The following is a 24,935-nucleotide window of genomic DNA, read 5'->3' on the forward strand; positions in this document are numbered from 1 at the left end:
AGTGTAGTCAGTAGGACCAGGGTGGTAATCGTCACCCTGTACTTGGCACTGGTGAGGCTGCACCCTGAATCCTTTGTTCAGCTCTGAGCCCCGTACTACAAGAAACACATTAAGGTGCTGGAGCAGGTCCAGAAAAGGGCAATTCAGCTGGTGAAGGGCCTGGAGCACAACTTGTAATGAGGAATAGCTGAGGGAACTGGGGTTGTTTAGTTTGGAGAAAAGGAGGCTCAGGGGACAGCTTATCAGTCACCTGAAACTACCTGAAAGGAGGTTGTAGTGAGGTTGAGGGTCAGTCTCTTCTCCCAAGTAACAAGTGATAGCACAAGAGGAAATGGCCGCAAGCTGCACCAGGGGAGGTTTAGATTGGATGCAAGAAAAATTTCTCCACAGAGAGGGTGCTCAGGCATTGGAACAAGCTTCCTAGGGAAGCAGTGGAATCACCGTCCCTGGAAGTGTTCAAAAACAGCATAGATGAGACCCTCGGTGACATGGCTTAGTTGTGGTCCTTGGGGTAATGGTTGGACTTGAGGATCTTAAAGGTCTTTTCCAGCCTGGTTGATTTTATGATTCTGTGATCAGGGCTAACATGTCAAAAGGTGTCAGCTTTGTTCTTATCTTTGTGGAAAATTCTTCTCTACATTTATAAGCTGGAAACTAATCTCATTGTGAGGCTTACTGAGTTTTGTTGCCATTTTCTCGACTTGCCAGCACCGACAAGAAGTAACAGTAGTATTTCCTTTAAAAGTAAATGTTCTGCATCAAGGCGAGATTTTTATATGCTGCATATATTGCTTAGGGAATAACCTTTAAAGTTGCATATACCCTTGTGCCTTCACTGTAAAAGTTTTAATACTTTCCAGAGTCTGAGCTTTGAAGTTATGGGCAAGGTTGACAGCACATCATTACATTTCAATTAATTAACTTTTCAAGTTTCAATTAGGTTGCCAGTTTGCCAAAACTCTGATCATTTAAGTGAAATCACATGTGCCAGCTATCTGCTTCAGTCTAAACTCAAACCCCACAGGCAAATGAATAATACTGTTTAGACTGCCTGAAAACAGGGGTTTGCAAATCTTTAATGTTTTTTTCATTCACAGTGAAATATTTTGCTCCTTTCTTTGAACATGTTCAGATTTTGTCAGGGATGCATCTTTTTATTTTGTTACCAATATATGGCAGTATCTTGCACAGTTACATAACCCAGTGAAAATTCCAGGTTATAAACAGCAAGAATTTTTACCACTTTCTTGGACAGATACCACTCCTTAGATCTAGTAAGCTGTGTAAGTTTTTGTCAATGAAATGATCTTTCTACTGATATAGTTATTTTCTCGTAAATTTTTATAAATTGATAAAATTCTCTATATACATCCTTTACAGATCTACCAGCCTCATGAAGACATCTGGTTGGATGGTCTCTCATTCTTTGTGGTGCTGCTCTGCCTTCAAATGTGGTTGGGGGGGGGGGGGGGGTACTAGAAGAGGAACATGATAAAATTTTAAGTCACATTTTGAACTTTTTATTTCATATAGTAGAGCAATGTGATCAGCTGTACTGCTTCTATGTTCCACTACACTGACATGCATTTGGATATGGATGCAATTGATAAGTATTCTCCCAGTGTTCCCAGGCTCTCACCTACAGAGAATTTAGTCTTGTAACCACTGAACAAGCCAAGCAACATCTTTGGGCCATAGCTGTGCAAATTACTTAAGAATACATTTAAGGTAGCAACATAGAATCACAGAATCAATTGGGTTGGAAAAGACCTTTAAGATCATCAAGTCCAACTGTTACCGCAGGACTGCCAAGTCCACCACTAAACCATGCTAGGCTGATGTCTATTTTTATTCAACAAAATACGTGTATCTGTGTTAAAATGTTTGGCTGAAAAAGGATCCACTGAAACATGCCTAAAATTAGGCATATATACTGATTAATTTTTGCCTGTGGTAATAACATTTGACGTGGCTGTGGTGCTGTATTCCATTTTTTAGTTCCTTGGCCTAGCTTATTAATAATGTACTTAAATGAAAGAAATTGGTTATATAAAAATTATTAGAATTCATAATATTAATGCAGAGCAAGAGCTAACAAAAGGTGTCATATTTCTTTTGTTCCATGACTTCCTCCAATAGTTCAAGCAAAGCTGGAAAATGCATTTAGCTCCTTAATTCTGTTGAGAAGCGTGAGGTTTGTAATACAGACAAAACCTTTCAGGAGCTTAAGAAACACTTCTGGAGATTTTCATACTAACAACGTTTTTAGACAAGTTTTATTCACACAAGAATGATTGAATCCAGTGGGCAAACAACTGTCTAATGGATTAGCTGAACCACTTCAGAAAAATACATTTATGTGCAACAAATAATCAGCCCTTGGAAAATTCCATTACTGAAAATTATTGAAACAAGTAAAATTAATCTGATTGTCTTCACTGGAAGTGGAATCAGGCTTATACCAAATACTCTTGTAGGCAAATAAAATAGCTTAAGTCATGGTAGCAGGTAGTTGGGTGTTTGTGCAGGGGTTAGTGTCCAAATTTGAATGTTCAGGTCTCAAGCAGAAGCCTGCTACTTGCTCCCTGCAATTGGTGGAGTCTGACTGTAAACACCTGAAAGTGTAAATGAAATTGGCACACCTGGACTCTTCCAGTTACTGACGAGACATGAGACAGAACCACCAGTTAGGAGGCTGCTCACGCCTTGTGCTTATGCATGAGAACTGTTTACAGAATTACGTGGGGGAAAAGTGAGTCTTGGAGTGCCAGAAAATAAGGGCTGCTGGATAGAGGGGGTCTTGGAACAAAGAAGGGGACCTGGACAGAAGAAGGTGAAGTTCCTGGCTGGGGGAAGGATCTTGGAAGTGGGGAAGATCCTGGAGATCAGGGAGCTTTGAGGAGATGGAAGCTAGGCGATGCACCAAGGACACTGGCTGGTGACAGCTGAGACAGGTAACAGGGAGCAGCCACACAGCACAGATGGCCCTAACTTTCTGCCCAAACATGCCCACGCCATCAGCCACCTCCCTTCAGGGAGCAAAGGTATGAATAAAAGGTGTAAATGATAATCAGGTAGATGCAAAAGTTCTCAGTGGTTCTTAAACAAACCCTAATATCTAGATTCATTGCAGGCAGTCATGTATCTTGCCTTTGACATCTTAAAAGCATTATCTCAAAAAGTCCTGCTTAAATTTTGGTTCAGCTGATGTCCTAAGCAGTCCCATGATTTCCTCTTTTAGTTAGCTGTGTAAAAATTGCTAGTAGAGGATTTTTCTTTTTAAGGTGCCTATTAAGTCCATGTATTTTCTGGTTTGTTCATTCTTCTGTTTTCAGTTCAGACCAGTTTAAGCTGAATGGCTGCAAGATGTAATTTTTTTAAGGACAAAAACCCACCAGGCTGTAAAACTTTTAGGACAAAAATTCCCAACCTAGTGAACCTGCTCTCATATTCCCATTTATTTTATGTGTCTCTGTTGGATTCTCTGTGTGATTTGTTTCACAGTACAAAGTAAGACTTCAGAAAGGCATTTGATTTCTCTTCATTTTAGAAATTCCATCAGGAGGAGGACTCAGAAAATAATACCTGATGTATTCACCTATGTATTTATCGATGAAGACATATTAATTCTTGATAAATTGGGCTTGGCCTTATGACTAGAATTTGTTGACCTTGCTTCTTTCATGAAATGAGCTTGGACAAAGTTTTGAATAGCAGATGTTTATCTAATAATCTCTGTTGCAAAGGATCAATGATTTGTTCTTGCTGACTCCCAGCAGTGCCTTGGAGCACTTTCTAAAGTGTCCTATGTGACAGCTGGGTGTCTGACAGGACTACTGAACAACAGTATTTCTTTTTCAGGCAGTTTCCTCTCCATCCTCCTCTTACTCTCTTGTTATAAGTTAGAAACTGATGATTGTATCTACATAATTTAAGGTAATTAGAAAATGAGATAAACTGTCCCACTGCTGTTTATCAGGTTGGAAACAGTGACCTGTTTTATCTGAGGAGTTAGGTTTTTAATTGATGCATCTAAGAGGTCAAATAAATACACAAGAGAGGCAGAATACTGTAGGAGACGAGAAGTGTGATTGCATGAATGAGAAACTCTCTATGGACTACTTTTTCATTACGATTATTATTACATAAAACATACTTGTCTCTTTAGGATTGACTCCTACAGTACATGCAGGCTTTAGCAATTATGAATTATCAATTACATTTGAAGTGTAAGAAATAAGTTTCCCAATTCATTTGTTTTTCTAAGAATTCAGTTGAATCAGAAGTCAAATTAGCTATGTAAAATATTAAGACTCTATTAAGTATTATACAAGTACTAATTATTCAGAAAAGGTTTATGAACCATTTGTAGATACTGTAGATAAAGTTATGACAGTTATAAATAATCTAATCATATTTACAGTGAAAGTATATTGGATTTGGGATTTTCTGAAATTAAGAACTTTAAAGTTACTAGGAAAAAAAAACCAACCAAACAAAAACCCCTGTTGATCCAAAGATCTGTTTCCTCTGTGTGTCAGTTTTAAGTAAAACCTGGCAAGCCAATGTTTTATTTGTTTTAGTATGAATTAGGTTTTTGCATTTAGGAAAGTCCAATGTATAGGAAGGCTTGCAACAGGTATGGCTGCAGGAGCACTTGGTTTGTTGCTGTGTGTCTTGCCTGTTATAACTAGACAGGACAAAACTGGATTGAGAGATATTGGGGGTTTTGATTTAGTTGTTCAGGCTCTCCTCATAACATAGGAAAAAGGGAGGCAGAAGCAGCAGTTAGAATTCTTCTCTACCACCTTCTTCTCCTCTTGTCTTCAGTGACAAAAAGACTGATAAAACCTAACCTCTTTTTCTTCCTACTCTGAGATGACAAAAGTTGGGAGGTAATACGGTATCTCTGGTTATTGAGAGCTGCATCTAAAAAGGCAGGTTTGGGGCAATTTGAGATTGTGGAAATACTGGAGGATTAACTCTTTGATTGCTTGTGGGAAGCAAAATCAATTGGAAGCAATCCATGTTGTTCTTTACTCTCAGAAGTCTCATCCCAGTTATACTGAGGAGACTCGTGGAGGAGTCACAGCTTGAAGGCCACACTAAGAGTGACAGAAGTCATCCTGGGATTATTGCTTCTTCTCTTGGTCTCCATTTCTGGGTTATAAATCCAATTCAAATCGTTCCCAAAATTCAGGAAGCTCTTGCATGCTGTCAGGAACAAATGCAACCCATATGTATGTCTCTCAGGGAAAGGGGAATGATCATTTTCTCAAAGTATACCCTTGAACACTCTAGTTTCTATTTATTTGTGTGATCAAAATCATCCTCCTATAAAAACAGTATGTAATAAATACTGGAGCTCTATATACCTTGGACTAAGTCATGACAATCTCATTTGTTTCCAGCTTCCCCAAAATCTTGCTGTAGCAGAGCCACCTCTCCAAACCGATCGCTGAGAGAGGATCCGCACATTTGCAATTCCTGTTAATGACAGTTGCATCCTATCTTTACAGAACTCATAGATTAAAAAGCATGCTATAATCAGTCAGTCATTTTTTGAACGTTTATCTAAATGAGTCTCTTGAAGTTACGCAATAGCGCATCTGGTCCTTTAGAGATAAGATATTTTGACAGTTAGTGGAATCGCTTCTTTTCACTCAAGCAAAAGTTAGATGAGTGTTTCCATTTGATATAATGTTGTTCTAGTGTGAACAACATTAGTTACGTCCCTAATGGGCACTTTAGACCATTGTAAATCCTTGCCATTTTCTTCTAATTATTTGTTTAATTTTCTTACTGTCCCAGTGGTGTTCAGTATCATATCGCTGTTAGTAAATTGAGCACGCTCTTAAGTGTCCTATAACACGAAACAAGGCTCTTTCAATTTAGTCATCCACCAAGGCGCAATCAAGCTCAGATGGGTAAATGTTAGACTGAAAGTACATGCAATATAATACCAGTATGTCTAAATTCATATTTCTGTGTTAAATAATATATCTTACATACAACAGAGAATATCTGCTTCTTAAAAGCTCTGACATATTGGTAGCTATGTGATCCAATCCTTAAAAAAGCTTATGCTGCTTCATTTCAATGGGATTATTTCCAGAATTAGCTCATATTGTAAAGATAGCATAAAAGTGCAACCTGTTTGCAAGCACAGGTGAATGAGTCAAGATGTAAAGAAAACAGGTCTAGGTAAATATTGTAGTTGTACTGATAATTCAGTACCTTTTATGTCTTTTTATTTCCTGCTGCACAGAAAACTAGTTGTATTGTCAAAACTCAGCTGTGATGTTATTACAGCTTGCCTTTCAAAAGACAGGCTGAAAATTTTCACTAAAAGCTTTTGGTGAGGGTCTCCAGCTTTGATCAAATGTGGAGCAGTTTGATGACTGTTACCCATCTCCAAAATAGCAGCTTTTCCTTTTCTTTCTTCTTTTTTGAGGGGATGGGGGAGAGGGGGAGATATGTTGCTCTTGGAAATATGCATAACTCTCAGTATGCATTTATCATGGTATAAAGTTTGTACTGCTGGATGTTGTGGTTTATTCTCCAACTGAGACGGGCCACTTTTTCTTGGTTACATCCAGTAAATCAGGGCAGTCAGTATTGTCCATTAGGCTTACTCTGCTTAAAATTATTACCTGACCATCCAGTATTTACAAATGAATCTCAAATGAAGCAAATGGGCTGTTTGTCTCTTGCTAGCATTGCTGTGCACTGCTAACAGAGGGCTGGTTAAAGCTGACACGAACATGGGTAATGCGGCTGCTCTGCTTGTGTTCTGTATGTATTTCTGCAGCTGCCTGGTATTGCTCCTGGTTCTCCCCTGTTCCTGTGGGCTTCTGTTTTTGTGATTGAAACCAGCATAGGGCTGTGTATTCTCCTTGAGCTTGGAGCCAAAAAGACTTCTTATGCCTCCCCAGGCTGGCTAGTTACTCTAGATGCAGAGCCAATTCCCAGCTCCAAGGTGCTAAGAAGCTATTCCTGTTTATCATACTTCTCCCACTGTTGTGCTCCATTCTCACATGCATCATCCATGTTATGTGTTTGTATTTAGTGTAATAGAGAGCAGAGTACATCTTGCTGGATATTTTTGATTTCTGCTGACTGTAGGAGGGTGCTCAGGTCTCTGACCTCTGAAATTACAGATCTATTTCCTTCTCTTCCATTTTTTTTTTATTCAGTTGCTGTTCTGGAACGTTCTCTGGAACAAGTTTACTTACTGATGCAGTAATCAATAATAAAATGTAAGTCAATAAATAATAAAAATGCAGAGCAAAATGATGGAATATCCAGTTTGACCAGATAAGCTGTTCTTTTCAGAGCAGTATGTGATAGTCAGATAGTTGGATCTCTGCATCCGAATGAAAAGAGAAGGTTCTTTCTCCAGTAAAACTAACCTCGTAATCATTTACTTGCTTTTTATACTTGCTATGCCATCAACACATCTTAAAATAATTAAGATTCATAGAAGATGTTGCAAAGGGAGTGTGCCTGGTACTGTTTTATGAGTGGTCCCTCAGATACTTGACAAATAATATGAGTGAATATCAGGATAATGAGTTTTGGATGGGTTCTAGACTTCCTTAGGAAACTAGAGGCATGCAGGAATTTGGTGGCAGAACACAGACTGTACAGCACCATGCAGAGGCAAGAAAATCATCCATGCACATGTGTGCAAAACTGGAGACAGCTCTAAAGACCCCTGCTGATATCTTGAAGCAAGCAAGCAGACAGTGTGGTGAACAGACAGCACTGGTGAGATACGCTCGCATGAGCAGCTCAAAGACTCAGTAGCCTCAGAGTTAAGCCATTAAAATTTGAAAAATGAGTTTGGGAACAGGAAGTGCGTCACAAATCGTGCACAGGACAGTGGTCTTGCCCTTAAAAATAAATAAATAAATAAAGGCCATTGGTCACGGTGATGAGAATGGTTTCCAGGCACTCCTCTTTAAGGCCTCTCTGCAGTGAGCAGTAAAGCAAAAGGGCTTAATTTGAATTTATAGATCCTCCAACTAATTTCACGCAAGTCCTGTGGTTTCATTTGTGTTGTGTTCATTAAGGAGCCCTGAAATAGTAAGACATGCTGAGACTGCAATGTGTATTAGCACAGGTGCTGCACTGGAATGGTTTTATGGCCTCTTTACTTGCAGACACCCTGCACAAAGTGGGGCAGCAGAACCTGGCCTGTTTGCACTGCTCTGTCCTGCCCACCGCTGTTCTCAAGTCCAAGCCAGATTGTGTGGATGGGGCAAAAGGGTCTGAGCTGCACTTCTGTGCCAGAGCCTACTGCTGGAATTCAGCAGCTAGGGGGCGGACAAGCCTGTAGAGTCAGTCAGAGCTCTTCAGACCAGTGTGGCCTTTTGCAATCAGAGATTCATTTGGGTTGGAAAAGACGTGTAAGATTATGGAGTCCAACATAAATCATTTTGTTGGATCAGGCCATACAGCCTGATCCAGGGGTTCCAGCATCTGGCTCAACAGCTGGTGGTAGCCTTAAAATAATCAGGAAGCTTACACGGATGTAAGAAAGGCAGCAAATCCACCACTAACTCAAAATATGATTTAGGTTGTGCTGAAAGAGAACTTGTTCTTTAAAACCCAGCTGAATCTCTGAGGGAGTGCTAATGCACCACATTCTATTCTGTCATCTCTCGTAAGAACTTGCTGGCAACTAATCTTGGTCAGTGATGTTAATGAATGGAGGCAGATTCCTCTCAGAAGTATTTAGTTATTAGCATACCCCATCAGATCAGTCTTGTTCAACTAAACAATTAAAATAACGACATTAAAATAGTCATGAAAGAGTATTCCCAATATGTGGTTCCACCCACGCGCACGCACTTTGATATTGCACAGATGATAGTTCCCTTCTGGATAAATATCTTCATCAGAACTGCCTCAACTCCAAAAGGTTCCCAAATGCAGCAGCACAGTCACCTCCCACTTTAGCAGTTGAATCCTTTCATGGAAAACTGGGTTTAATATTGTCCTGTGGAAAGACATGCAGTAAATTGGGCTGAAATACCATGCCATAAATCTCCCATGAGTCAGGGCAAAGAAGGACAATCACTTCAGCCATTATACAAAAAGAATAATGGTTCTGCAGCTCAGTATAAAATCTCATCTTTCTATATCCATAAGTCATCAGGCAGAACAAAACAGATTCTGACAAAGCATTCCTTCCATATGAATATGAAGAATTAATGGCACCGCTAAACCTTTTCAGATTTTAATGTTGTTGTCATAAGCAACGAGGCCAAGCTTGGAAGTCATTGTGCAGTCACCTTTCAGCAGTCACCAGAACAGTGCAATTCTTGATGTTGGCCTGGAACTACTTGGTGGCAGGCGTTTTGGTCAGGCAGTGCGTGCAAACAGAAATGTCAGGTCTATCTTCAGAAGACTGCAGAAGTCATGAGAATCCCTGTACTGGACAATCAAGTTTTTCTAATCAGTATAATGACTTATTAGGCATTTCTGTAAAATTTAATGATATGGTGGATTGCTGTGATTGGGTAGCAAATAAGTTTGTAAGTAGCTCTGCAGCATAGGTGAAGAACCTGCATATACCATACATATACATACCATGAACATAAACTACAGTTTCATGATATATGTTCTGCTTCTATGTATGGAAAACATCTTTTATCATCTTTGGGACTTACATTTTATTACTTTCCATTCTGTCTGTGCTGTAACAAAGAGCTCAGCTTGAACAGAAATAGTGAGAGATAAATAAATTTGATCTTCTAGTTTTCAGACTGGCAGTGTTAATGCTGAATTGGAGCAACCTGTTTTCATGTATATTTTCAGATATTTATTTCCTTTTCCTGTAAAGTGATTATTACCCAACACTGCAGATGGCAATGGCATCAAGCCTTAAAGTTGTCTCATGCTTGTTTTATGTGGGTTTTTTTTTCTTCTTTGTTCTGTTCAGTGTTAACTTACGTAAGTGCTATGATGACTTTTATTAAATCTCTGACATCTTTGGCACACAATACTTCTGTTTCTTGCACAAAGGGTGTTACACATTATTTAGATATAAACAATTTTTACATCCACACAGGCAGCATCTGCCATTATTTGAGGTAGGAGAAAACACCCAGGTCATGACCTGATGCAGTAAACATTAATATTCCTTTTTCTCATGATACAGCCATAGCATTCATTAGTACTATCTGTAATAATAGTAGTACTTCACCAAGTACAAAAAGGCTTTTCAGATGACCCAAATGATCTTTACTTTTATGTGCAACATAGCGCTTTAGCAGAAAGAGGGAATTACAGAAGCAAGAATCCATGTGTCCCCAATTTTACTCTTAGGATCAGGAGGCATGAATATGCTGTATTAATTTAATTCCACATTTTCTTCCTAGGAGCATACACCAGGACCACATCTTTACAGGAGACACTGCTTCCATGTCGAAGCAGGCAGAAACAGCACAAATATCTAAGGTGGTTACTCAGAAGGGTAGGACTAAGAGCTAGTATGGATTTCTGAAACAGATTTTCATACAGGCTAGCCATTGTCTTGGGGCTGCCTGTGTACTGTTTTGCTAAATTATCTTACCTGTCTAAACTGCTTGGATTCCTAGCTTACCTCAAGGTCCTGTACACTGAATTTAATCAAGGCTCAGGCAAAATTTAATTCGAGCCTTTGGTCCTCTGCTTACATCAAGAGAAGAGGGTTCTAATTCTGATCAGGTACTCTAGCAAGGATGAACAGTGGTAATTTATATGCAATGTCATTGTCCCAGTTTGTGTCCGCAGCAGGCCTGCCACCAATCCCTTCAGTTTGCAAAAGGAAGGGATGTGCCTTCTGTGTGCCGCTAATATTATAAATAATACATCCAATTAGCCTATTACATGCTGCTGCATTTCCCTGAAGCCCACACATCTGAAAGCCCCAAAGAAACTGCACTTGGAGAGAAATGTTTAGAAATCAATATTGCCCTTATTCTGAGGTCAGTCCTTTGCACTCTTCTCTCTGTCTTGTATGGCAGATGATGTGCCGAGGCTGCCCCTCGCAGCACTGCACAGAATGAGAACGAATACTAAGCTTGTGCTGAGATTTCCAGCTGTGTGGGGAGAATGTAAGATAAGGGTTGACAGGACAGGCTCTGAAGCAGGGAAGATGGAGGGAACCAGTGGGAGGTACGCCTGTGTGCATGGTAAAGGAGAGTGAAGGCCTTTCCAGAAGCTAGCAGGATCTTTCACTTCACCTTCTAATTTTTTTACAGTTCCACTTGTTTAATGTCATATGAATGACACTAGTGCTGAACTGTGACGCAGCTTGCCAGCAGCGAGATGGAGGCCAGCACAATGTGGTCCTTTTCTTCCCAGCCTGCACTTTTCTTTGATACAAGGAACAAAAACTGCATTTCAAAAGAGAAATGGAATCAAATTAGAATCCCCATTAATTAGATTTCCTGCAGTAAAACAAGAAATAAATCAAACATGATCCTGGAAAAATGTTCCTTGCAGTTGCAAGCTTGCATTTCCCCTAAAGAGATACTTGTGCTTGCTTTGAGGGGGTAATGAAACTGTAAACGAAAAGTCATTTGAAAATTATAAATTAGGCTGTGATTATGCCAAGTGATATTAATTATGCTGATAGACTACATAGCAAGGAATTTTAACTGATTCAGTTCTGCCTTCTGGCTTGCTCTGACAAGCAGCAGTGTTTTGGGCTTGGTTTGTTAGTGAGCTTCAATAGCACATACTTTCTTACAATAGTAAGAAAGCACAAATTTGCCCTCTCAGTTCCATGTTAGGTTCTATGTGAACATCATCACAGAGAGGTCCACAGTTTAAACAAATTGTATTTGTATCATCTGTACAAGCAGATTTATTTTTGCCCAGTTTTCCGTATCAATAGAGCAGATGGCAGAAAGGAAAAATCATGAGTTTTTTCCTAACGTGTTGAGAACACAGGAATTTGTTTTTCTGAATTGCTGCCTCCTCCTTGCAAAGTTCATTTTAAACCAGACCATTTTAAAACGCCTGGGCGTCTAGCTTGCTTTGCACCTCGGTGGCAGTACCTTTCAGCAGAAATGAAGTGCTGAGCCTCATTTTATTTCAGTGTGTTTTTCTTAAGATCAGGGTGCTATGCAAAGTAATTGTAGGACTGTCTAGTGAACGTAAGGTGAAGTGGGAATTAGCAGAGCATCACTGTGCAGTTTTATGCTCTTGACCTGTGGTCTAGCAGAAAAAGGAATGGGACTGTAAAATTATCAGCTCCTAAAATATCTCCTCTGCCTTAGCATGGCAGCTTTTTGCCATTAGGTAATAAAGGTAAAAATAATGTATGAAGTTGTAGTTTCCCTGAGACTTCTATTCTGCAAGAACCACAGACCCAAATCTATCACATGTATGTTCTAAAGGTGAGAATTAAAGACCAGTGGACTGCTAGTGGCTGCCAGTTCAAATGTACTTTATCAGTTCCGATGGGGTACAGTCAGCTCACTCACGTCCCTTCCTTTCCTGCACTGAGAGCACGTCATGGCTTTCTGCTGACACTCGGTGCCAGTGCTGGATGCACTCTCTATCAAAAGCATCACCTCTTCTTGGTCATATGCTTAGCTTTATTTGCAGCACAGAGGCTTCCGTGACAGTTTTCCATTTTCAGCGATGGGTTTGAGTACCCTGCTCAGGTTGACACTGCATTCTGCTGTCAAGTGAAGGGGCTTTTTTCTAGTTCAGTAGAAATTCTGCCTGCCAATATTTTCAAATCACTTAAATCCAAGGTGATAGAAAATTAACCTTTGGCCTTAGATAACGTAAAACCCACTCAAGCATAGCGGGGAACATAGGCCAGGCACAAGTAATATCCCTGTGCAGGACTCTCAAGGTGATTCACTGGAGAATGGTTGAGAGTTGAATATAGGAATATCAAAATACCATTTATTCAATAAGTGTCTATAGAAAATAGGAACAATAGTTACAATGAAACAGCTAATCTCTAAATTTAATCTGTTTGAATTCTTTAAGCAATTCTTAAGCTTTCTTCAAAAACAGTTTCGGTTTTCAAAATAATAAGGAATCACGAACATTTATTGTGCCCTAGATGATTTTTGACATGCAAAGGTGCTGTTAATTTAAATTCTGCATTTATTCACTCTCAGATACTTTAACCTAGACAGAGTTTTACTAACTTCCTGAGTATACGGTGGTTTACCATTTGTATTAATCTCTTCTATTTAGTATTTCCTAACAGTAGTGTAGCTTCCATGTTCTTACCAACATGGAAAGAAAAAATGGAACTCGGAGCAGAAGCAGAACTGTGCTGCATTTGGATTTCATTGAATTTCTTTTGATTTTAACATAACAATGCTGTGAAGCCTCTGCTCTGTATTACTAGCCAAGCACAGAGCAAGGATTTTGGCTCAGGACGCACAAGGGTAGGTTGCAATTCCTAGTGAAGTATTAGCTCAGGTACATGGTTTTGCTGTTTTGGTGGACTTCACTGCCTGTACAGGTTTCGTGAGAGAAGAGCCAGGCAGTGTCGCAGCCTTCTCAGCCTCTTCAGCATCAGGTTGCCTTTTTTAGTTTACGTCAGAATGACAGTTGTCTGAATGGGGTCTGTTACACTTACTGAATTTTGATGAGCACTACTCCTGTAGCCCAAAGTCTGCTACAACAGGTGCATCAAACAATACTGCACAGAGAAACACTTTTGCCTTTCTCAAATGTCTTTGTCTCTCCTTTCGTGATGGTCGCTCCACCACAGGCCGCTGCATGGCTGTTACCTGCACCTGGCGTGGGACTAGCACATGTTATCTGCTCAGCAGGTTTTGGTGAGATTAAAGAAAAGCTGCACAGAAGGCAGCCTTAAGATGACACTATGTATTACTGGAAAAGATTCACTGAGCATTAAAGGATACCATATGAAAGCATAAGGGAGGTTTGCGGTAGGGGTCAGGTAAGACTGATAACCAAGTGCAAAAGAATGTACTTTTTGAGTGCAGGCTAACCAAATAGAGCCTATTTTATGAAGAGATGAGCTAACCACTGTAACTGTCTGTGGTCTGCTTTAAGGTGGTAATGAATACATTGCGTATTACTTTTCTTTGGAAGCTACTGAATATCTTAGGTCTTTTTAGACCGTAGTAACTGATTTATCAGTATAGGATGCTTTTTGTTGCTCTGTTACTGTACCCTGATGTGATTCTGGTTTAGCCATCATTCATTTGGAAACAAAAAAAATCACAAGCTTGAATGCAAAACCAAATACATTTTCAAAGACCAGAAAATGGCAGACGCACAAAAAACTTTGTGAATTTAGTGCGTAATAGACTACTGTAGTTAATCTTGAGTTTCTGTAGCACAGGCAATGGATGCCCAGCACCTGCTGGTGGTCAGAGCTTTTGGGCAAATGGCAGTTTATGCCCAAGGAGACCTGCTTTTTTCAGAATCGGGCTCGAGTGTAAGCAACCACTAAAAACTTTTCCTCAAAAAGAAATTAAGGAGTTTTCTAAGCCTCCTGCTATGTTTGCTGCAACTCAGGTACTGCAGGCTGTGAACCAGATTGTGCCACTCTTATGTAGGTCAAACAGTACCTTGCCTACACAGTGGGACTGTCTCTTAAGAGTGGAGCTCAAGGTAAATATAAACCGCACTGTCTTGTCTGCACAGTGCAGGATAAGGACACATCGTACACCCTGTCTAACCCATGATCCAAGTGTGTTTGGAAGGTGTTGCTGCTTGTTAGGAAGCATAGGGTACTATTGGTCCAGAAACCTGTATTGTTGAGGTTCTTTTCATGTTTTTTTTTCATTTAATATATGATGCCTACAAGTGTACAAGGGAAAAGAATAAGCAAAATTTCCTGTCAGTGAAATCCTGCTGTTTGTCCAGCCTAGTAAGGAGTTCTTCCTCTTGTCATAAAAATCACTATTTTTTTTTAGCTAGGCTGTAATTATTACTTTTTATAACTTAACTGATTTCTGTAGTCAGATCATCATTTTTACAGTGGGTATAAGCCACCATTTCTTGAATCTTGTATAGTAATTCACTTCTCTGGTGCTTTAAGAGAGCCCATACTGGCAAGAAAGACAAACACTGACTTGGTAGCCTTTAAGAGTTGCTCTGCATGAATGTAAATAGCATGGGAAGAACAAAGAAAACCAGCTCCCATGTTCTGTATTCCTTGAGGACTCATGGTGGTTCTTAACAAAGAGGGAAAGAAACCTGCTCATGACAGGACACTAAATTCTCTATCCAGAAAAGCATTCCTGTCCCCAGCCCCCAGCACATGCCCTGAAAATGTCACTCACAACCAGCTTTGTGACTTTAACATCCAAACGTTTCAGTTCCATTTAAAGGTAATCAAATTGGTGACTCCCTATTTTCATTTCAGATTTATCTTCCTGAGTTTTATTAAGGTTTTGATTTCTTGACATCTTCTTCACTTTAATTTTTCATTGAGGTTTTCATTAGTGTCCAAGTTGCTTTTAAAACTCAGGATGGAGAAATACTTCCCTTGCCTTAATAGCTCTTGCCCTGAAAGATTTTGCCTTAACAGATACCTCAGATGATGCTTAGCTGCAGGTTTCAGTCACTGCAAGCCAGGGGGCAACACTCATGTTTTGATTCCTTCGGTATAAACATGGGGTTTTTTGCTTCTCTTCTGAGACTATTTAAAAAGAAAGTGTGCAATCCCAGCAGCTCTCAAACCACAGATAAAGTCTTTTCCCTTATCTCAATGACATACCGCTTCATACTAAATCTGTCACTTGCACATCCTTGCTGCTCTCTCTCCACAGTGCATCCAGAATGATAGGCTTTGTGATTAACTGGAAAAAGAGCAGTCTCTTCTCACCTTAGAGAATGGGAGTGAAAATAGGCTCAGTGTGGAACACACTTCTGAAACAGTGTATTTTTCATCTCTCTATTGGGGCTGTTCTGTAAGAGAGGAGATGGCTTGGGTTTTACTGCATACACACGTGCACTCTTTGTGTTATTCTAATTTCAAGGTGATGTAACATATGTAAAACAAGATGGTTATGAGGTGCCCAGATGGTTTCCCAAGAAAATGAGGTCTGCATGATAAGCATTGGAGTTGCTGTCTGCCCTCATCCAAAAATGTGAATCTCTTTTTCAGGTTCAGTCAAATTTGACCTTAAGTTCATAAAAGCTTAATGAAAACAGGCAGTTGGGTAAAGAGGATAACTGTGTTTTCTTTGAGCCCTGTTTGTATTGTGTACCAGGGAATCCATCTGGGGAAGAGCTCTTATCATGGCTTCAGAAGCAGGGAAAGCTTTGATCAGCGCTCACTGCCAGAGAAGCCAACTGCAAGACACAACACAGGGTTCATTACTGTGCTGTAAATACATCTCTTGTAATAGCTTCATTCCAGTCTGTGATTTGAGTGTAACCTCGGTCAGGGCACTGCCTTGGCTCCTGCAGACACCCGCTCCCAAAGAAGCACCAAGACGCTGTGCAAAACAGGCTGGTCCCCATGTGCTTCTGTTCACGGGAGAGTCTGTCGGAAAGGCCCGGCTAGTGCTTCGTTTTACAGTCAGGCTAGCTGGTGATCTGTAAAAACTGCTCTTAAAAAAAACACATTAGTGCCCCAGCTTCCTCCCTCTCTGTACATGAGGAAGCACTCAGGCAGAAGGGCAATCCTTGAATTCATAGGGAGAGGACCCACTGCAAGCATTCCTGCTCCGAGGAGAGCTACTCACGCAGATGCAATCCTGGCAGCTTCTGCTGTGCTATGAGGACACTATTTTACCTCCGCTTTTAATGGAAAGGATAAAGTGGAATAGTAATAATGGGACTGATAAATGAAAGGAAAACTGTAACCACATAATTATGTCAGAATCAACTAACAGCAATGAAAAGAGAATGAAACCGCATTATGCAGATAGATGTAACAGAATACTATTAGCAAGTCCTTTGCAATGGCATGCCTGGCAATTAAGAGAGCAGTATTGGCAGCACACAGTGAAAACAGTGATAATGTATAGTTAAGAATGTTTGGAGACAAACAGTGCATAGAGTAGAGGGACAGAGGAACTGAATACAAGAGTGTCCTCAAAGATACCAGCATACAGGGGAAAAACCAAAGATGTTATTCCAAATAGACTGTTTGACTAGGATGTTGGGCATAGTTTGGCATAACTCATATTTATCATAAAAATTAATTTACTGGCTTATCCATAAATGAAAGGCTGTGGTGCAGCAAGTGGTATTTTCCAAATATCCACAAATTTCTGGTTGTGTGGGCTAATGGAGGAATTCCATATTTTTTTCTGAATTAAAGAAGCTCGCAGAAATATTCTGATTTAGACAGTAAGAATAGTAGGTAATGTGCCTGTAGTTGCCCCTATTCAGTAAATACTTGGGAATGAGATTGCTCAGCTGTATATTCTTATGTATGTGGCATTTCCAGGTGGGGGACTTGAAGAAGGGGTAACCCATTGAGTTTCTTGCTGAAGTATTGGGATTTGTTGTTTCCTCTCATCCGCCATAGAGAGTGAAGATTCGGTTCTGTCCTTTGCTCTGCCCACTCTTGCAGAGCAGTTCTCACTTGCAGTCAGGGAGAATTGCACAGGAACAAGCTCAGAGATAACATCAGTGGGATTGAGTTTGCACAGACTTTACATAAAGATACGCTCCACCGGGAACCACTCCATGTGACTGCGGACATCTAAGGGAATACAACCAGTGGAGATTTTTTTGATGTCAACGATGAACATGCTGGAGAGTTTGTACTCCCCTTATTTTTTTCATCATGCCAGTCAGACTTCTGAGACACGCTACAAAGAGACCTTGCTTGCAGGAAACCAGCATGGAACCTTTACATAGTTATCCTACATATTGTTTTCTGCCAGATGCATGCAGATTTTCTTGTCGCTTTGTTTTTGGAGATGGCAGAACTAGTGTGAAATGCAGATAACGAGAGGTCATTAGCGTTTGTGCCCAAAGCAGTGCCTTCCTGAGCTACTAGAAAGCAAAGGAAGGGAGAGTGTGTGCGTGGTTACACTTTAATTACAGAAGCCAGAAAATATGCTTATAAATGAAATTCTGTCAACAACTGAAGTACTAGGGTTGTGCAATTAATGAAATCTCTGCCAACACAAGATTTATGATGACCAGGAGACATGGTTTTACTTAAATTGAGAATTGAGACTTGTGTCCACAGAAGGCTAAAGCATTTAATTGTACTATGATGTCTATATTTACTTGGGCTATTTTTTCTCATACTTTATATGTGGAAATGTTAATGGTTACAGAGTACTTTTGATGAGAGAAGAGTATTATTATCTCCATTTTCACATGTGAAGAGACTGACACCCAGAAATTTGGAGTACCCTAGGTGAGACAGCAATTCCATTCCATTGCAGTGGGGGAGTTAAGAACCTTTTTGTGTCCTAATTGGGTACAGTATTTACTGGATCATGCTGGATTTAGTAGCACAATAATTTAGCAACTGATAGTATTAAACACATGTTTTTTCATCCTTTTATTTGAAGCTGGAGGATCATACTCCTTCTTCACTAGAGAAATAACTTCAGTCCATTGTGTTTTATTTATTCTGTCAGGACATGCACTTTTGACATGCACTGAACATACAAGCCCTGTTACCGTTTTTACCTGCTCTTGACTTTGAAGATATAGCTTATATGTTTGCCTTTAAAGAGTGTCATTAGGAATATTCTTGTAGTTGACAGAACTACTGCTGAGCTCAAGGCATGCTTCTGGAAGATACCTCTCAGACACTTTTACGTTCTTGCTGCCTGCTTTCACAGATCCGTCAGCCAAAACATCGCTAATGATATGAACTTTTAATTTCACAGATGAAGGAACTTGGCATCATCGTATACAACTGTAGCTGCCTGGTCCTGGATTTACAAAGGATATTTGCCCTCTACAGCTCACTGAGATACAAGAATAAAATACCACCAAGCTGGTCTAAGAGACTGTATGGAGTGTATGATACTCAAAATAAACTGACATTGCAGCTGAACGAGACAAAATCAGAAGCTTTTGTGTCGGTAAGTTCTGAAATGAGTTGCAGAGAGGGAGGGGAGGAAAGAAAATTACTTAACCCACCAGATTTTTGGAAGGGCTAGAAATTGAACATCATCTTATTTTCCTAATATATCCTTTATGAAGAACAAAGTACTGAGACCAGGTTAGGCAGGCGTTAGCATCTACAAAAGTGTTACCGAGTGTCTTTTCATTGATAAAAGAGATGATCACAGTTCCCTGCAGTAAGTCCGACATAATGCTATGTTCTGTAAGTACCTATTAGGGAAAAATTACCCTGGGAAGTAATTTCTGTGAAAACAAATGTTTATGGTGTATATTGAGCCTGTACTTAACTGTTTCTCTAAATTGGCCCTAGCAGAAGAGGATGCACATTACTGCTATGTCCTTAACCAAAAGCAGCTACTGAAATTGAGATTCATGTGAGTGACTAGAAAATCAGCTACAGAGACCACCAGAGCTGTCACCTATATAAAACAGAATTTGTTTGATAGTCTCATAATGCTGGAATAACAAATCATTCTCTTGTCTGGGACAAGCTATTCCAATAGGTATACTTTTGTGGGCAAGTCTGTAACTGAAAGGTTCTGAAGAAGTTATTTGACTTTTCTTGTGGTGCAGAACAGGCAAATCACAATAATTATTTCTTTTATTCTGATTCTTTGGCATTGTTCACACAAGAAATTTGCCAGACCTGGAGATGCTGCAGGATTTCATTTGAGCACTGGCTTCTTTCCCTGTAATGTTTACCACTTGCATGCAAAAAAATGATAGGGGGGCCCTTCAAATTAGGTTATTTGCTCTAGTAGATAGAAAGTGAATGACTTGGGAGTAAATGATCTGCTAATCAGACATCTAAAATGATACAGAATAAGCTTGATATCCATGAAATTTATAAAGATTAGTTACCTTCACCCTGTTCCATTGAAAGCATTCATACTTCTGGAGAACATTATCTACTTTAGCTCTATTTTTAAACTACATTTTAAATCTTCTAAAATTCAAGCAACAGTCCCCATGGAAGCACTGTCTCTGTATGTATTTTTACTGGGAAGAAATGAAGCACTCCTCCACCTCAGCATTGATGTAGCAAAACTGGAAAAAGTACACAGAGTGATAGCGATGATGAAAGATGTGAAGTGTCTTTCATTTTGGAGGAAATTACATGAGTAAACCCAGGAATATAATGAAGTTGCCAAAAGTTATTCACTGCTCTATATAAAGCAGGGGGCAAAACCCCATCATTTTATAGCCAATTCTGTCTAAACCAAGACATGTAGCACATCGTTAAGTTGTACAGTCAGTAATAGCACAGATGTTGGTGCAGATGAGTGGTTATACAGGGCAGGGTTTATCTTCACCTGCTGGGAGCCAGGCAACATTAAGCTGTCCAGGATTTTTTGCACTCCTACTATCAGTTATGAGACAGAGCTGGTTTAGAGGGGAAATGTGGAAGTGCTGAAGACAGCCATAATTAATAGCCATCTGAAAAGACACATGCTTCCATTGATTCTGGAGAGTCTTAAGGACTAGCTTAAATTAGGGACTGACTTTCAGGCAGTTAGCTAAGAAGCTGTGAAATGAAAGCCTGTTCTCTTCTTAGCAATCTGTAAGAAATGAAGAAATCCTGCCGAAAGCCAGTCCTGGAGGGGCACACAGTAAGGAAAGCTGGGTACAGCCAACTTAAGGAATCTGGGATCCTAGACAAAGACAGTTGGAGAGAGACTCTACAAAAACTGCTCTTCTGCAGTTGCAGACCCTTTACTTCCTCCATGTAATTTGTATTTTCCTTTTGTGCGGGCAACAAAAGCCTCTTCTTGAAATACCACTTCAGAAAAAACAGTACTCAGAAGCTCGATTGGTGAAGTCCAACCTTAAGAGCTACTTGTAATTTGTAGCCACAGCCAGCTGGGCTGGTTCTTCCTTCCTTGATAACAGGCTCTTCAATAAATTCCTGATCTGCTGGCAAGTTCTCAATGTTTGCCAGCATGCTGCTCTGAAAGCCAGTCCTGGAGTTGCAATGGACTGGTTTGGTGGACCAAGTGTTAACTGCTGTCTGTTCCTGAGCTAATGACAAATACAAGGTCTCCACAAGCCAGGCAGTTCACTTACTGCCATCGTGGCCCTGTCTGTGCCTACCCAGAGCTGCACCATTCACTCCCCTAAACCCACATTACCTCCCTTTTGGTCTGCCCCCTTAGCAGAGGTAAGACAAGGTACTGTTACCCAGTGAGAATAACAGCCTGCTTTGGCAGGTGAAGAGAAGTATCAAATGGGTATTTGATCAGAACAGCAAGTACTATAGAACTGCTATGGAGAAAAGTACTAAAATACTCAATGACCACGGGGGGGGGGGGGGGGGGGGGCGGGGCTGTTCCACCGGGTAACAAGTGGAATGCTCAAACACAAGTTGTTACAGTGAGAGCTTTAACAGCAGTTTTTCTTTTAATTATCTTGTAAAGGTCATTCACTTTTGTCCTGGGTTCAGCAGTAGCAGTCATGTTTTTTTCCTTTGTGTTAACTGGTGCAGTGCTGTGTTTTGACTTCTAGTTTTGAGAACAGCGTTGGTGAAGCCGATGTTGTCGGTTGTTGCTAAGTGATGTTTACCCTGACCAAGGACTCTGTGAGGCTCATGCTCTGCCAGGGAGGAGGGGAAGCTGTGAGGAAGCAGAGACTGCTACTGCTGAACCCAGGACAACTTTCCAGTCTTTATATTGAATGCATCTGAAAAAGACAAAGCCTAAGAATTCCTTTCTTCAGCTATTCTGTAACTTTAAACTTCTATTCAAGAAATAGTAAGAGTGTAAGAACAAAATCTCCATGCAATAGCCTAAAAGTTTCAGATAATAGACATAAATTATATTTAACAAAATCACTGTACGCTTTGTCTTGAGTTGCAGCTCATTCTTTGAAAACATATTTCACATTCAATATTTGTGCTGTATAAAGCAAGAAGCACAACACACTGTCACTGTTTTTGTTTTTGTTTTATACTCTGGAATCATGGCTTAGTGTTGCTTGGCAACACAGTCATCTCCCAGACTGGCCTATAAAACGCAAGAGGTTTTGGTTGTTTTTATTAGTGTTCAGGAATGGATCTGGAATACTGGTCTTGAAATCTTGCTACAGTTAATTTTCCAGTATTTTTTGAACTTAATTGTAGTAAATCCTTAAGAACACCAGTCAATGATTGGGAAACCAATACGACAGACATTGTATTGAAAGATAGACAGACTGATCAGAGCCCCAGGATCTGTCCCTAAAGCAAACACATCTACATCTGGTGTAAACCTACATCTCAGCTACAACCCAAGCAGGTAACAAAGGTGAGGAGGTGATACAGCAGCAGGAAGGCAGTGGTCTGCCAGGTCTAGCTGTCAAGGAAAAAGGGTAAGTGGCACCTGCTGTAGCTCAATAAAGTGCCTTTAACAACTTCTACTCCCAAGAACTGTGTTGCTGCCCACAAGCTTTTCCCCGCTCAGGCACAAGAGCAGAAGGTCCTGGGCCTCTCTGCCACAGACAGGAAATTCCTGCCAGCTTCACTTCCTGATACATTCAACAGCCCTAGACACAAAGCAGAAAAGATGAAAGCTGGGCTTACCTCTTACTGGTGTTAGTTTATACCTGAAGGTAGGTTTTAAAGATCAGTTTCTTGCAAAACTGCAGCATCTCCCTGGGACAGTGACTGAGCATGGAACTTTAAACAGAACTGACATAATAGACATAATCCCTGGTCCCAAGTGATGGATCAGGCTTGTGTGGCAAGCACACAGATATTACTCTAATAGTAACCAGTCCTGGGAGTCTATGGAACAAAATTCTCTGAAATAGAACTTGAAGGAGAGTTTGATTGATGACAGTGGATGTTTTCAAGTTTGTGTCTTCCACATTTGACCCACAGTTACGTCTAAATGGTGAGGCTTTCAGGGGGAAGTTAATCAAATACCTCTCCTTTGTTCCTTTGAGTATTCTAGCGAGACAGTTGAATGTATCAGTTAATATTCTCTACTAAAATAAATGATACTACTTGCCATATCAAGAAGCATGAGAGGAAGAGAAAATAAATCACTTATTTTAAATGCCATATTTGAACTTTTTCTTTCACAGAATTCACCTAAACTCTTCTGCCCAAAGGACAGAGTCCTGGATATTGAAGCTATATACAGTGTTATCGATGATGCAAAACAGTTTGTATACATAGCTGTGATGGACTACTTGCCGATCGTCATTGACACCAATGCTAAACGGTGAGTGTCTGTGTCCAGGACGAGCGGGTTCTCCTAATGCAAATAAGGTCTGCTGAAGAAAATGAACCCACAGGGGATTAGTTACTACTATGGGCCAATTTCCTGGGGCCCAGTTCTGCTCTTATTGAAATCAGTGAGAGTTCTGCCATTGACTTAAATGGGAGCAGAACTGGGACCTAAGAAGACGTTTCCAGTTCTGGGTCCTAAGCTTTGGATCTGCCTTTTGAAGGAGATCAGAAATTGTCTAGTTTGACCATCTGCAAGTGACTGGGACCCAGGAATACAAGAACCTGCTTATACATGAATCCTGTCTCTTACACTATTATATTCACTGTATTGATACCACAGATGCTGGCATTTTATGAGTATCATACAGATATTCAATGAGAGAATGAGTGTTTTTACGTGTGTTAAGAGAGAAATAATGAGAGTTCTTGTATACAACATGGGAGATGCCATTATTTCATTGAAAAAGGCATATAAATTCCAAATTCAGCATAGATGTCACTTGAATTATATGACATTTTGGTTAACTGAGAGTTGCTAAAAACAACCAAAACCAAGTAATAAAGACCCTGTTTAAAATGGACCATAAAAAAGTACTCATGGCCCAAAACTGGGGCCATAGTGTAATAAACCGTCCAACTCAGAAGGCAAGTATCCAGTGTTTCCTCTGACTCTTAGTGACACAGTAAATTGAGCATCTAGCAAAGCTCACCGTTCCATCCCTGTACTTCATCTGAACAGAGTTAAGTTTTACATAATTAAAGATGCTTAGTTCAAATTTGCAGAAAAATACCTATAATTTTCCCAGTAAACTTTTTGCACAGCCTCTCTCACAGTGAAAGAACCATGGGCAGAGCTGCAGGAATTTCAGGTTCACAGTGTGCATCCCTCACATTTCTCCCTCATGTTGGAAATGATCTTACTAGAAGTGTTACAGTATTGCAGTTGATGTTGTCTCCTACACTCCTTCTCCATTCTCATGCCTGAAGAATTCAGAAATCTATTGGATTAGGGAGATCCAGGGAAAATGTGTGAATTCTTAACATTCTCCCTACAGCACGGCTTTGTGTTAGAGCCACTGCCACAGCTCCTCTACCTTGTCAGCTCCCAGTTCTCACTTGTGAGTTATTTTTTGGCATTGTAGAGCTCAGATTTCATTAGGCCGAATGCCTTGATGCTGCTGGAATAAAGAAAATGTGTTTTCTTTTGCCTCATTCTGCCTGTCCTGACCTGCTCCCACCAATGGTCAGGAACACAGAGCTAATTCGTGATTGTGAGAATAGCACCATGGATGCCACCATCCCATTCATGGCAGAATTTCTGCAGTCCTTATCAGGAAAAAAAGTAGTATCCTCCTTAAATGATCCATCTTCATCTACTACTGAAGGATGCCAGCACCCTGTGTAGCAGAAGTTCTCCTTTTCCCAAGCAAGAAGTTACAAAAGGCATCCAGTCCCTAGCCTGTATGGACTCAGTACAGAGGAAGAAAAGTTACGCAAGGAGGGAGCCAGTGTTCTTGTTTCCTTACTTGTGCAACCAACAGTAAATCCTTCTTGTCCCTCTGCCTGGACTGGGTAAGCAGCACCCTCTAGCTGTAGCTCATCCTGAGATTCTGTGGCACCATAAGTGCGCCACTGCTCTCACAGTGACAGAGGAGTAACCCTCCCCGCTACA

General features: G+C 40.3%; 1 protein-coding gene and 1 long non-coding RNA gene across 11 annotated transcripts in view; one reads left to right on the forward strand and one right to left on the reverse strand.

Moving 5' to 3' along the window:
* PLD5 (phospholipase D family member 5) overlaps nucleotides 1-24,935 on the forward strand; it is a 166,071-nt gene that overhangs the window by 133,219 nt on the left and 7,917 nt on the right. For all 10 annotated transcript variants that reach the window (XM_061471155.1, XM_061471157.1, XM_061471159.1 and 7 more), the window contains 2 exons: nucleotides 18,816-19,013; nucleotides 23,116-23,255. In XM_061471155.1, the coding sequence (XP_061327139.1) occupies nucleotides 18,816-19,013; nucleotides 23,116-23,255 (338 nt within the window). The remainder of the gene's footprint in view (nucleotides 1-18,815; nucleotides 19,014-23,115; nucleotides 23,256-24,935) is intronic.
* The window catches only part of LOC133278420 (uncharacterized), a 57,793-nt gene continuing 37,323 nt past the window's right edge, over nucleotides 4,466-24,935 (reverse strand). Inside the window, exons 3-4 of the long non-coding RNA XR_009746548.1 lie at nucleotides 8,857-9,004; nucleotides 4,466-5,487 (exon numbers count right to left, since the gene is read on the reverse strand). This is a non-coding gene — a long non-coding RNA (uncharacterized LOC133278420). The remainder of the gene's footprint in view (nucleotides 5,488-8,856; nucleotides 9,005-24,935) is intronic.

The sequence above is a fragment of the Pezoporus flaviventris genome, unplaced genomic scaffold, assembly GCF_033815535.1.
Source record: "Pezoporus flaviventris isolate CSIRO_AGI_PZ_B2104156 unplaced genomic scaffold, CSIRO_AGI_Pfla_v1 ptg000066l, whole genome shotgun sequence".
NCBI lineage: Eukaryota > Metazoa > Chordata > Aves > Psittaciformes > Psittacidae > Pezoporus > Pezoporus flaviventris.